Source organism: Tigriopus californicus, chromosome 10 (assembly GCF_007210705.1).
Source record: "Tigriopus californicus strain San Diego chromosome 10, Tcal_SD_v2.1, whole genome shotgun sequence".
Classification (NCBI taxonomy): domain Eukaryota; kingdom Metazoa; phylum Arthropoda; class Copepoda; order Harpacticoida; family Harpacticidae; genus Tigriopus; species Tigriopus californicus.
Window position 1 is genome coordinate 7,563,994 of NC_081449.1, and position 12,264 is coordinate 7,576,257.

General features: G+C 47.8%; 2 protein-coding genes across 2 annotated transcripts in view; both read right to left on the reverse strand.

Moving 5' to 3' along the window:
* The window catches only part of LOC131889428 (uncharacterized), a 26,916-nt gene extending 22,257 nt beyond the window's left edge, over window positions 1–4,659 (reverse strand). Inside the window, exons 1-9 of the mRNA XM_059238524.1 lie at window positions 4,640–4,659; window positions 4,461–4,570; window positions 3,696–4,396; window positions 3,556–3,623; window positions 3,391–3,490; window positions 2,898–3,302; window positions 2,356–2,606; window positions 1,141–2,283; window positions 158–480 (exon numbers count right to left, since the gene is read on the reverse strand). Of these exons, the coding sequence (XP_059094507.1) occupies window positions 158–480; window positions 1,141–2,283; window positions 2,356–2,606; window positions 2,898–3,302; window positions 3,391–3,490; window positions 3,556–3,623; window positions 3,696–4,378 (2,973 nt within the window). The 5' untranslated portion in view covers window positions 4,379–4,396; window positions 4,461–4,570; window positions 4,640–4,659. The remainder of the gene's footprint in view (window positions 1–157; window positions 481–1,140; window positions 2,284–2,355; window positions 2,607–2,897; window positions 3,303–3,390; window positions 3,491–3,555; window positions 3,624–3,695; window positions 4,397–4,460; window positions 4,571–4,639) is intronic.
* A 2,279-nt stretch (window positions 4,660–6,938) lies between these two features.
* On the reverse strand, window positions 6,939–10,545 carry LOC131887927 (structural maintenance of chromosomes protein 5-like). Its single transcript, XM_059236663.1, has 4 exons — window positions 8,147–10,545; window positions 7,911–8,069; window positions 7,293–7,845; window positions 6,939–7,220 (listed from the first exon to the last, which is right to left on the reverse strand). Exons 1-4 carry the CDS (start codon window positions 10,376–10,378, stop codon window positions 6,988–6,990), a joined length of 3,177 nt encoding a protein of 1,058 aa, XP_059092646.1. The 5' UTR covers window positions 10,379–10,545; the 3' UTR covers window positions 6,939–6,987.
* Between the last annotated feature and the right edge of the window lie 1,719 nt (window positions 10,546–12,264).

Sequence of the window (12,264 nt, forward strand, 5' to 3'; positions counted from 1 at the left end):
ACGAATGTTGGTGACAACTTTCGGTAGCGGCATGACCAGGATCTGAAAATCTCTGAATTCCCTCATGACCACTGTCGCTGCGGACCGATGATGGTTGGGCTTGATCTCTTGCGACGCTAGGAGAACAACTTGATTCAACTTGAGGACAGAGAGGCACCTCAGAAAGTTGATCGTCAACAAGTAGATCTCCGGTTTGTGCCAAAATGATCTTGTCCGACGGGTCAATGGGTTCTTCAGACTCACCGGTTTGATCGTCTTTATCAGCATTACATTCCGCTGCTTCTTGAACTTCTTTGCTTCCTAACTCAATTTCATTTTCAGACGAAGTGGGCTTGTTTTCGTGACTCTGTGGCTCCTCGGTAATAACTTGATTAATCTGCTCTGGACTTTCAGGACTTGTGGCGTTCAAATCTCCGACGGAAACGACAGTGGTCGTCTCAGATGACTTGGCCTCACATTTAACATTGAGGCCAAGTTTTCCTGAGTGGTCCGAAGATTTTTCGTTCGTAGCAGAAGAACTTGGCTCCCCAGTTTGAGACAATACTCTGTCAGTCAAAGCATTTTCATGAGCCACGTCTTGGCGTTCAATTACCTTTACTACCTTGGATGAAACTGACTCCAAAGCAATGGAATATGGTACCAATTTGATTGGGGTTTCTGAGATTTTCTTTTGCTCGTGTTCAAGTGCCAGATGAGCTCCCTTTATGGATGGGTCATGAATGGACTCAGAATTTTTATCTGGGACTGACGATTCAGGTACATGGATTGACGATTCTGATCTATCTTCTCGATCTTGCTCGTTACTCGATATTGACGGATCAATTGGGGACGGGGAAGTAGACAAAGCGCGATCGGGTGGTGCTCTCAGCTGTTTTGCTTGAGAAATGAGACCTTCTGAAAGTATGCCGTGATCTTCTTTCTGTGGACAAGAAAAGTCCGTGGAACTTAACGGTGGCTTCTGGGTTTGTCCCTTAGATTCAGCAATTTCCTGAGTGATTGGAGCCTTTTCTTCGGAGGATGCCAAAGAAACTGCATTCTTGTCATCAAAAGACGAATTTGAGTCGATTTCAGAAGTATCGGAATAAACCAATGAGGACGCAAGAGTATCGTCAGAAAAATGCTTTGGCTTTTGAACCTTACTTTGAACAAGAACAACGGTTTCACTTGACGGCAAACTTGGACCTATTTCTGTTGCATCGACTTTCAAATCAAGACTCGAGAGGGGAGGTGACTGACGATCCTTCTTGGATTGAGATGGCTCCAAAAGTAGCGGAGAGTCTCCTGTGCTCTTGTAGTCAATACTGCTGGATGGAATGCTTTTACTTTGAACTAGGGAAATGGCCATCTCGTCGACCGAGACAGCTGAAGCGGCTGAAGTTGCAGAAGGTAGATGATCTTCGGTGGTTTTGGTGCACAAATCGAGCACGGTGCCCGCTTTCACTTCACTCTGACCTGAGTCAGTCACATTTTGAATTAACGGTAAACGACTTTCATGAGAACTTGCATTTGAAGCCACTTCATCATCAGACGAGTCATCGTCAACACCAAGCAACGACTTGATTGAATGTCGTTTGGGAGCACTCACGGGTCGCTGTAACTTGGAAGCTGGAGATGACACAATCACTGTTCGACTACTACTAGTGGCCAATCCCAAATTTCTAGGGGGCGATATGAGAGACCCCTGTTGTGCAACACCACTTTTCTGGTTGTCAAGTTTGTTATTTGGGATCTCATACGCCTTGGCAAGACTAGTGGACTCTGAAATGGTGAGAGAGGCTGAGGACGCAGGTTCCGAGGATTTGGACGACACTGTGGGAGGGAGGTCCTCGTCTTCCGAGTCACTGCCCTCATCGGTAATGTTTCCATCCAGATTAGGTATGGAAATAGAAGATAGATTAGTTGAGTGATTTCCAAGCGAATGAAGTCCTAGCTCTGGCACTCTCATAATCAAACGCTGGTGACCATTTTGTACTTGGGCACTCCCAGAAGATGCGTGTCCGTTGGCATCTGCAGGTACAAGCACGTAACCATTGGTCAGATCTTTGGTAATTGCCATGGGCATAGTCTTTAATTGAAGCAATTCTCTGGCAGCTGCTTCTTCATCGGCCTTTCTGACATGTATTGCGCCCTGATGGCCGTCTAAAGAGGTGGCAATCATGGGCAAGGAAGACACCGCCGAATGAGCCTGTGAGGCATCCTCGACGGTGACAATCGAATCTGGCTGCACCCCTTCTCCTTGCTGAATGATAACAGTAGTGTTGGTAGTGTCGGCCGATGTGGGATCTGGAGAGGTGGATAGAATGTGATGGGTGCTATCTGGGTCCGAGGCACAGCCGATCTCATGTCACATTGAACTTCCGCGGTTGTGGCCCGCGGGAGGAATGCCAGATCCGTCAAGAATCCAACTAGGCAAAGCAGCTGTCATGGAATTGTGGCTATTGGGGGCGGAGGAGACCGCTACTGAGACATTGGAACCCCCTCCCCCACCATTGGGTACGTTCTGTATGCCTTGAAGCACACCACTCGGAACACTAACCAATTGAGCGGTGGTTACATTGCCTTCAGTGGTGGTTAGTCTCACGGTTGTACCGCCTTCAGATGAGATGCTGTACGGAACAGAGCCAGGCATTACATAATAGAACAGAGGACCAGAACCATTGGCANCATGGAATTGTGGCTATTGGGGGCGGAGGAGACCGCTACTGAGACATTGGAACCCCCTCCCCCACCATTGGGTACGTTCTGTATGCCTTGAAGCACACCACTCGGAACACTAACCAATTGAGCGGTGGTTACATTGCCTTCAGTGGTGGTTAGTCTAACGGTTGTACCGCCTTCAGATGAGATGCTGTACGGAACAGAGCCAGGCATTACATAATAGAACAGAGGACCAGAACCATTGGCATTGTTGGACCACTTGTTGCACATTCCCATTCAGATTCAACAGCTCCCTCGGAACGGGCTGGTTAGGAAGGGCTATCGATTGCTGTACGATGATCGTTTTGGTTTCGGGTGATCCAAGAGTGTGGGAAACATTCATTTGCGGATTAGGAGAGGCGACTGGGTTCATATTGCCGACTCCCGTCCCAGCGGAGGTCGAAGGCTGAGGGGTAGGCTGAACACCAGGGATGGGAGCACTTTGTCCGGAGTGGTTGTGCGTGATTTGGTGCTTCCTGAGCTCTCTTTTGTCTCGATAGCCCCTTGAACACACTGCACACACGAAGGGCTTTTCTCCGGTGTGAATACGAACGTGAGTGACATAGCGCTCGCGTCTCAAGAACCCTTTACCACAAGTTTCACATCTGGAAGAAAAGGAGCAGTAGTTAGTTGGAATCGGTGTGTTGTTGATATTTCAATTCAGGATGACCAATATGAAGGCAAAGAACTTACTTATAAGGCAAATCACCCGTATGACGACGTGAGTGTCTATTGAGCTCACTTCGATCGCGAAAGCTCTTCTCACACATTGTGCATTGATAGGGTCGCTCTCCTACGTTGAAGATCACAGAATAAGACGTATGTAAAATTGCATTCAATAAATGGTCAAGATCTTACCGGTGTGCCATCTTATATGGGTCATGTACCGTTCATGTCGCATGAAACCTTTGTTACATTCACTGCACCTGTAAAAGGCAGATAGTACGAGCATAAAAAGCCTGTCTTGAGATGGACAGACAGGGGAAGGTGTCAATTACCTGAACGGGAAGTCTCCCGTGTGTCGGCGCGTGTGCCTCACCAGTTCGTATCGGTCTCTAAATGCTTTTTGACAATATTCGCAAGAATAGCGCTTATTGTCGTTTTTGTGGATCCTCAGATGTTTGGTGAGGTGCTCTCGCTTGACGAAAGTCTTTTGACACACTTCACACACATGGGGTCGGGGCAAAGGTTGGCCATCCGGGCCCACTTGGGTGGGTTGTTTTCGTTGTGGAGTGGGCGGCATCACGCCCAATTCCGAGGCTTGTTCGGCATTCGAAATCGTGCGAATTATCACGCCATTGGCATTGGGTTCCTGCTTAATGGAGGCCGTAGCCTGACTTAAGATATCGTCAGGGTTAACGCCGTCCTCTTGTTTGATGATCTGGACCCGGTTTCCCTCAGCGTCTTTCTCCCACATGGTGTGAGGATAGTTCACGTACAAATTGGAGGTAGGCAGAGACCCGGACATTAATTGGATCGATTCGCCGGACATTTCAACGGCCGAACCACTGGACACTACCACATGACCACCGACCTGGTGGTTGCTCAATCCGACTGAATGGTTCGGCACTTGAATCAGGGTGCCTCCTGGGCCCACAATCTTGGCTCCACTCTTGGTGGCAATGGCCACAGTCGGTGTGCTGGCATTTGAGCCCACCGAGGCACTCGAAAATTGGGACATCTAGGACGTCGCTCACACCTACAATCGCAAGATGAGCATGAATGGCCAATGGAGCCATCCACTTCTACCCCTGAAATCTTACCTGAAATGGACGTCAATGGTGACACGGGTGACTCGGGACCCAAGACATCGGCGTAGGACCGATCATCGATCCGGATCTAATGGTCGGCGCATGGTGCCACCAATCTTGGCCTGCAAATCCCAAACCGTGAATGAGTCTCCTTCAATAACCTTCCCGTGCCCGTGGCCCGTGGTTCTTACCTCAGCCACCGATTTCAGCACCGGACTGAAAAATAAAAACACTTCACTTCACACGGTCAATACGATCCGATTTTTCGGGCCTGGCTCGTGCCCGACAGCCTCGGATTACTGGACACTGGACCTGACGCGGTCTTGAACACCACTCCTCCAGTGGCACTTTCTCTGAGTCGATCGTCGGATCGGTTGGATCGGTTGGATCGGTCGGTCGTTCTGACGGTCGGTCACTCCGTTGCAGTGTTCTTTCTGGACGATTCCTCCTCCTCCCGTTTGACACACGGGAGGGCATCCAAGTCTGCCTCGGTCAGTCCGGCTCTTCCGTTGGGGGTCTGGGGCACCGGGACAGTCAGTCAGTTCAGTCCCCCCTGGCTCTCACGGGCCACGTCAAAGGCGTTCGGAATGGCCGGCCTTGTGCCCTGGTGCTGGAGCAGCAGGAGCGAGCGGGCGGATCCCAACCACTCACCTACTCAATCACTAACTCGCTCTCGATGAATCGAGGCGGTGCACTGCCAAAACAAACGGGCCGTGTTCCGGGGCGTGCAGGGACAGATTCAAACACGGGCAGCGCACACGATACGGGCGGAGAAGAAGCACTTTGACAAATTTCAAGCCTTTGACACTCTGACTCCAGTAGTGCTTGTAGTAGTAGTAGTAGTAGCAGTAGTGATAGTGGTAGTAGCGCCCTACTAGTGGCACTGCTATTGGTTGGCTTGTATTGGGCTGGTAGCTGAGATATTTACTTTCTACTTCTCCATCTTGTACTTGAGGGCAAAGCCATCCTCAGCCACCCAGCCAGCCAGCCAGCCAGCCAGTCATTCAGCCAGCCCTAGTTCACAGTCCTGTACACGCATGCACAGGCAGGAACGCTGGCCAGGACTTAGACTTATACAAGCACTGCTTCTTTCCAACGCTTACGGCCGGAAAAAGCCACTCTGGGCTTGAATTTCGGAACCAGTCCGCCTAGGGCTGTCTGGCTAACGAGGCACCAAGACCCTGGGCTGGCTCGGCTCGTGAGTCCTGGCCAAGGAATATTCAAGTGTTCGGAAGAACGGGGAAATGGAGGAAATGTGCATGGATAATCATATCATAAGGCCAGAGTTGGCTGGATCCTATTCGCCTCATGTGTTTTGACTCCATTCATGGCCAAAATATTCAAGCTTAAAAGTTGGATATTTGGAGGCTTCAAGCGCAGAATCTGGGCTGAGTGGGCGGCTGTCCGCGTCATCGATCTGACCGGGCTAGCTCGGCCTGTGCCGGCGGATCGTCCTATTTGGGCCGAGGAGCGACGGTTCTGGCCAGAACAAAGGGATGCACCCGGGCAAGCGTGGCGGTCCAGAAACATCCGCTTGAAACGATGAACGTGGCCCCATGACTTGGGCTTGGCCCAGATGAGAGGCGGGCCAGGCGGTCGGAGTGGATCTAAATCTCTGAATCCTAAGAGAAAGTCCAGGCCGCCCTGCCATGCCTGTATCTTATTCCTGTGTATGTATTATGTATGCATGCAATGTGTGTATGTCGGGTATGTACTATGGACGATGCGATTGTTCTCTATAGACACAAGCTTTGTGCTGGGAGCCAACACTGCTTGAACCTCGGTTTGGATAGCGACTCGGCCTTGCGGTGGTTCGGTCGTTCCTCCTGGTGGACGAGCTTGCCCCTTTTCTCAGGTTAACAGGTGCGGAGAGAGACGATCTGAAATCTGATGAACGACGGGAACCAACTGGCATGGCCATAACTTGCTTAGCATGTATGGGATATGATTTGGAAGTACTCATCAGGTTGGCAGAGAGTGAAACAGCTCAGCACAACACAAAGTGGGGAAACAGAGAGGTTGAGATTTCAAAGAGAGATCGTGCTGAGGGGAGAAATAAAGAGGCAAAATGCTACTAGTCATCCTTGTTAGGAGAGAAGCAATGCCAAAATTGGAGCCTTTGTTGATCATGTGCGTGTACAAGGACCCCAATCATCTGAGCTCAACAGCCTCTACATACTGAACGAGGAACGCATCGTTCGCAGCTATTTTGACATTTCCATTTGTACATTTGATCGTACGCAATGTGAGAGAAAGCTGCGAAAGCCGCCAATCCTTCCCACCCTCTCTAGCTCTCTCTAGCTCTCTCTAGCTCTCGAAGTGGTAAAGCACCGCCGCCACACATAAAAAAGAGTAGCATCATCATAAACGAGGAGAAGGCGACAGGACGGAGACAGAGTCACAGAGGACTGTTGCCAAACATTCCGTCAGTCATTGTAACACAACGGAAAGAGGGAAAATGTCGCGGAACAAACCAATCAGGACGGGGAGAAAGATTGAGACCGTATATTTCTGTATAGATGTATGAACAATTTTCAAGTTATGTAACGATTTTGCGCTTCTTCTTCATGCGTTGCAGAATATTGGAAAGATGGAAGTGATTTGGGAGATCCACTCTTAGGGCTCCATTGATGCAAAACACCGCCTTGATATCCGGGGTAAACTCGAGTTCTCGAGGGAACTTGGGAGAAAAATACATGTATTGGGCAGTGTAGCGATTAGCCGTGGTCAAAAGCATCTTCCAAATGAGACGTTCATTCACTTCATCCATTCCTAGAAAAAGTACAAACATATTTAGCATATCATCTTGGCTAGATCGTGGGCAAAAAAGGGCACGATACGCACCTTGATTGATTTCGTCAACACATCGAAAAGGTACTTGCGTCAGTTCTTGTAAGGCCATCATGAACACGGCCGTGCTGACCGACTTTTCACCGCCGGATTGGACGGATCCCGAAAGAGCCTCCATGTTTCCTTTGGCACCGGCAAAATTCACCATGATATCCAGCCCAAATGACTTGAAATCAGATGGGCCCTCGCCTTGATCGAGCTTGATGCAACCGGCGTGTCCCAAATCGGCCATCATAGCCGAGAATCGAGAGTCGATTTTCGAGACGAGTTCTTGAATTCGACGGGAAATGGTTTGACCGCGCACGATGGCATCCTTTTCATGCCGAGAGATTTGAGCCTTCATATCTTGAATGGCATCTTTGGCCTCCTTGAACTTCCGCTCGGACAACTTAGCATCGTCCTCGTCCCGTTGGGATATGGCCGGAAGGTCTCGGAGGTCTTTCTCTAAGGTTTCCATTCGGGCACGGGCTTCAGAATGGGAGGTGAACTCACCTGGACAGACTTCTTGCAGGCTCTTTTCGAATTCTGGCTTCAGGCGCACTCGTTTCTTGAAAGTTGAGCCATGTTGAATACATTAGCTCGACACTAATTTTGAATCTTTGTTCAACTTACCTTGTCGAAAGTGATATGGGCCTGAACTTCCCTGTGGATCTTTTGAAAGGCTTGGGTATTTGTCACTTTCTTCGTCTCCAGGTCCTTCAGCATCGTGGTCATTGCGTTGTGATCTGCCTCTATGTCCGCGTGTGCAGTTCTCTCTTGACTGCTTGATTTCTGAAAAGGACACAAATTAAGTACCTTACCAATGAAAAAGAAAAAGCACGCTTGCTTTAGTAAACCAGACCTCTTACCTCTAACTGCTCCATTTGGATGCCAGCAAACTTGAGGGTCAACACTGCCATAGAGTACTTATTTGTGAATGCCAACATTTCTTGATGTACCACACTAATTTGTTTCAAGGCCTTCTCTCTTTCATTCAGACTTCGTTCTCGAAGGCTCTGAATATCTGCCGATTTCTTCAGAACGTCGACTTGCCCCTCCAAATCCTTGATCTTCCATTGCAAGCCCTTGAGTCTTTCAATCTCGTGCTTCTTATCTGCCATGTGATTCGATATTCGATCATGAGCACTGTTGACAGCTTTCAGTTCATTGGTCAAACTTTCGGCTTCCCACTTCTTTTTGGTCTGTTCTTTTCTAGCCCACGCAATGTTTCGTTCATTGCTCTGAAGCTCGTTATCATCAACCGTGGCCGACGGGAAGAAACGAACCTCGTCATTGGCACAATTCTCAATGGACACGGATTCAGAGTTGGAATAACGGCCTTGACGTTTCACGAAAAGCTTCCGATCCACGAAATAACGGAAGTACTTTTGACCCACGTGCTTGCTATCACTACCAGCCGTAAACACTGGGATTCGATTGAGTTGCTTTTTGGAGCACAGATAGGTCCTCACTGCTGGTGGGCAATCCATCATATCGGAAACGAAGCCTTTGAAACCTTGAATGGAACAGGGGATGGGCTCACAATTTGACGTGCTAGTGTTGCTACTAGTGATGACGTTGATTCGGCTCAGTTTCTTCTCACTCCTTAGAATATTCATGAGCTTGTTGGCATCGGAAGGATCTTCGCAAACGAAGGCCTGCAAGTCTTGGGCCCCAATAAGTCGCTCTAAATAAAGGGCGTTTTCTGGAGGACCCAGAACGCGCAAGCAAACCATGATGGGATCATGAATGGTGTGATTAAAGCGGTCACGGTTTGCCCGAAGCCATTCCAGCCCTTGGAAGACGTCAGGGTTTCTCTGTTTCAGAATGTTCATTTTTTGATTCTCCTCGGAGTGGAGTCGGCTTCGCTCGGACGATAAACGTTGTATTTGGCGGTCCAAAGCATTCAATTCGGCTAATGCCACGGAGTGAAGATGCTCTTTGGCCGTTATTTCACATTGCTTGGCCTTGAGTTGTTTGTTCAGGGTTTCGTATTCAGATTCCAATTTGCCTTGAGTCTTGGAAGAATCAATTTGTTGGGTGGCCGACTGAATTTCTTCCTCGAGTTGCTCAATCTGTTGAGCTTTGCTTTCGTATCGAGAGGTTAATGAGTTCAGATTATTCGTGATGGACTTGATTTTGTCGTTGAGTATCTCACTCGGGGAACTACTCATGAAGGCCTTGTAGTTGGCAATTACGTCTTTGGGCTCGACCATGGTCAATTCCAGGTTGGTCTTAGCCTGATGATGAGTCTCGAGCTTTTGATCCAGCTCCGCCTTGGAGTGAGCTAGACTGTCAATCTTTTCTTTTGAATCGATTATCTTCTTCTCCAGGTCCCGAATATCCAGTCGCAGTTGCTTGAAGAGAAAGAATTTTTCCTTGATGCCCAACAAGTTCAAGCTATTCTGTAGGCGTTGGCGTTGACGAATGACATTTCGGACCACAGTGGAGCTCTCCCATTTCCGCTCCAGCTCGGTAAAAGTCCCTACTTTGATCTGGAGCATTTGTTGCAGACTCTCCAGCTTGTCTTGTTCGTCTTTCAGCTCCTGAAGGAGTTCATTGGTCCGCCCATCACCTACTGCTCGAATGGTGTTGAATAGCTTCTCATGCGAGGGCATGTCCGGGAAATCTCGCACCACATCCTGCGGCAAGAACTGGCACAAGTTGTTGGTTTGAATGCTAAGCTTCTCCACCAAGTTCTTGACTTTGGCTTGCGTGACGAGGACCTCGTCCAGATGAAAAACGATCTGCCCAGAGCGCTTGATCTCGCATTGAACCTTGTACACGCGCTCATGATCTCGATACAACTCGATGGTGATCCGGGCGCAATCCGCATCAGTGGTGGTATTCACGAAATCCGTGATCGATCGCTGTCGCTTCAATTCGCTCAGATCTCCACCCAGACCTAACGTGATGGCCGATACAATCGAGCTCTTGCCGCTGCCATTGGGTCCAATGACCACGTTAAATCCTGGACCGGGTCGCACGCTTACATCGTGGTAGGACATGAAATCTTGCAATCGGATGAACTGGATCGATCCTAGACAGGTTGGAGGCGACTCATTGGGCGACGACCGGAGAGGGCGTGGCGCAGACGACATGACATAGTCCAACCGCGAAACACGACAAACGGTCCCCCCAACTAACCAGGCTTTTGAATTTGTGGCGACTTGACAGAAACCCCATTTGAAGAACGAGCACGAGTTTGTTTACGTTTTACTGGCACCAGATTGACCCCTTCGTTCCTCAGGCAGGGTGGAGGGTCGAAACGGGCGAAACGGTCGAAACGGTCGAAACGGCTTTGCCCAGCCATGCCCGGCCAACTTGCTTGCCACTAAACTCTCTTTGGTCGGAGAATGAGTGCGTAATAATTGAGATACGCGTGCGTCAGGAGCATGGCGCATGAAATAGACAGGGCATTTCATTAGTCGTTCCTCAATAAATGGAACGAATCACAGTTACAATTGTTTTGGTCAAAAATAGCCATTCGTTGCACAACCATTACTCAATAAAAGATGTCATGGCGTTACTCGTTACAATTACTTTTACTAAAATTTGACCAATATCTTATGTTTTTTGCCCCATCATCAAGACTATATTTCACAAAAGCAATTGTGTTTTTGGCTTCAAGCAGTCCTAATGCGTAAAATTTGAAGACTTCGTGTCATCTAATTTTAAAAAATGAGCATTGGCATTTAATTTTGGCATAGTTGTTCAAAATGTACTTCATTATAATGCCTCGAGGAGTCAAGATTGGGACCCTACAGGGTGGAAAGAAATTAAGGGCCGCTCTTTGTCGCTTCTGAAAATCCAACCCCCTAACTCAAAGAATGACTTGATCAGATTGAATCTCCAGTTTTTAATAAAAGGGATTATTGAAAAACCTAACACCATACCACGAATGATCCGAATTCACTCCAAAGGAGATTGGTAACCTTCTGATGTTTGCCCACCTAAAGATTGAGTCCTGAAAATCCAGATTTCGGCCATTAGCCTGGTCTGTTCTAAGAGGATTTATAGCATTTGCATGAGGATCTCCACTCTCAAATCGTTTGAGGATGATCACTGAAAGGCTCACCAAACGTTCCCTTGTCTTTACCGGCCTTCAGGATGCCCTTAACCTTGGTTCTGACCTTCAGACTGCGCTCACTTGAATTTTCAGACATTGTTTTGACGGCACTTTATCAGAGGGCTACCCATCGCCTCCAGGATATCGATAGACCATTTGTAATATGTCACTAGGTACTTAACAGTTTCTCTTAAGGAATGCTTGTGGTTTAATGTCAAAAAAATCTTTGAGCATGGAGAAATGTTGTGAAAAACAGCCATGGAGGCCCTTAATTTCTTTACACCCTGTAGATGGGGAAATGATTGTTGAGGGTTGAAACAATGTCGCAAACGTCATGATGGAAAAACAGTATTAGCCATTGTCAAGTCTTTAAAGGTTACTTGTTTGATGGCTTAAGTCATGGAAATGAGGAGGAGTCTTGGGAAATTTGATACATCATGCTCAAGCCAAGGAAAGAATTTCCTTGATGCACTGAATTAGTTCTTCAGTCCAAGGGAATTTGATTGAGAATATGTGAACAAAAAAGTAGCAAATGCAGCAAGATTTAAAACCAAGAACACCCTCAGAGTAGTTAAGAGCCAACACAATTTTCAACCCTGACTCCCATTGCATATAATATGCTAGTTGGATGGAGGCTCTGTTGAGCCTTAAGTTTCCCAACCTGTCATGAGATTAACGAAAAATTAAAGGCCACTTTGGAAGTTACAAAAAGGAACGAGTATCGAGTAATTGTTTTAGTTTTTGGGTCGTTACAATTACACCATTTTAAAATGTAACTGAATTACAGTTCCTTTTTCGAAAAAAGGAACGAATTACTGTAATTTGATTACTAATGCCCTGAAAATAGCTCATAGTTACATACATTACTTCATAGACTACCATAAATGATAATGTCAGGATAAGAAACTCGATACTGAG

Coding starts and splice junctions, on each gene's coding strand:
- LOC131887927 (XM_059236663.1), bottom strand. CDS start 10,378: ATGTCGTCTGCGCCACGCCCTCTCCGGTCGTCGCCCAATGAGTCGCCT. Junction 7,846..7,910: donor CCCATATCACTTTCGACAAG/GTAAGTTGAACA, acceptor TCAACTTTCAAG/AAACGAGTGCGCCTGAAGCC. Junction 7,221..7,292: donor TGTTGACGAAATCAATCAAG/GTGCGTATCGTG, acceptor TACTTTTTCTAG/GAATGGATGAAGTGAATGAA.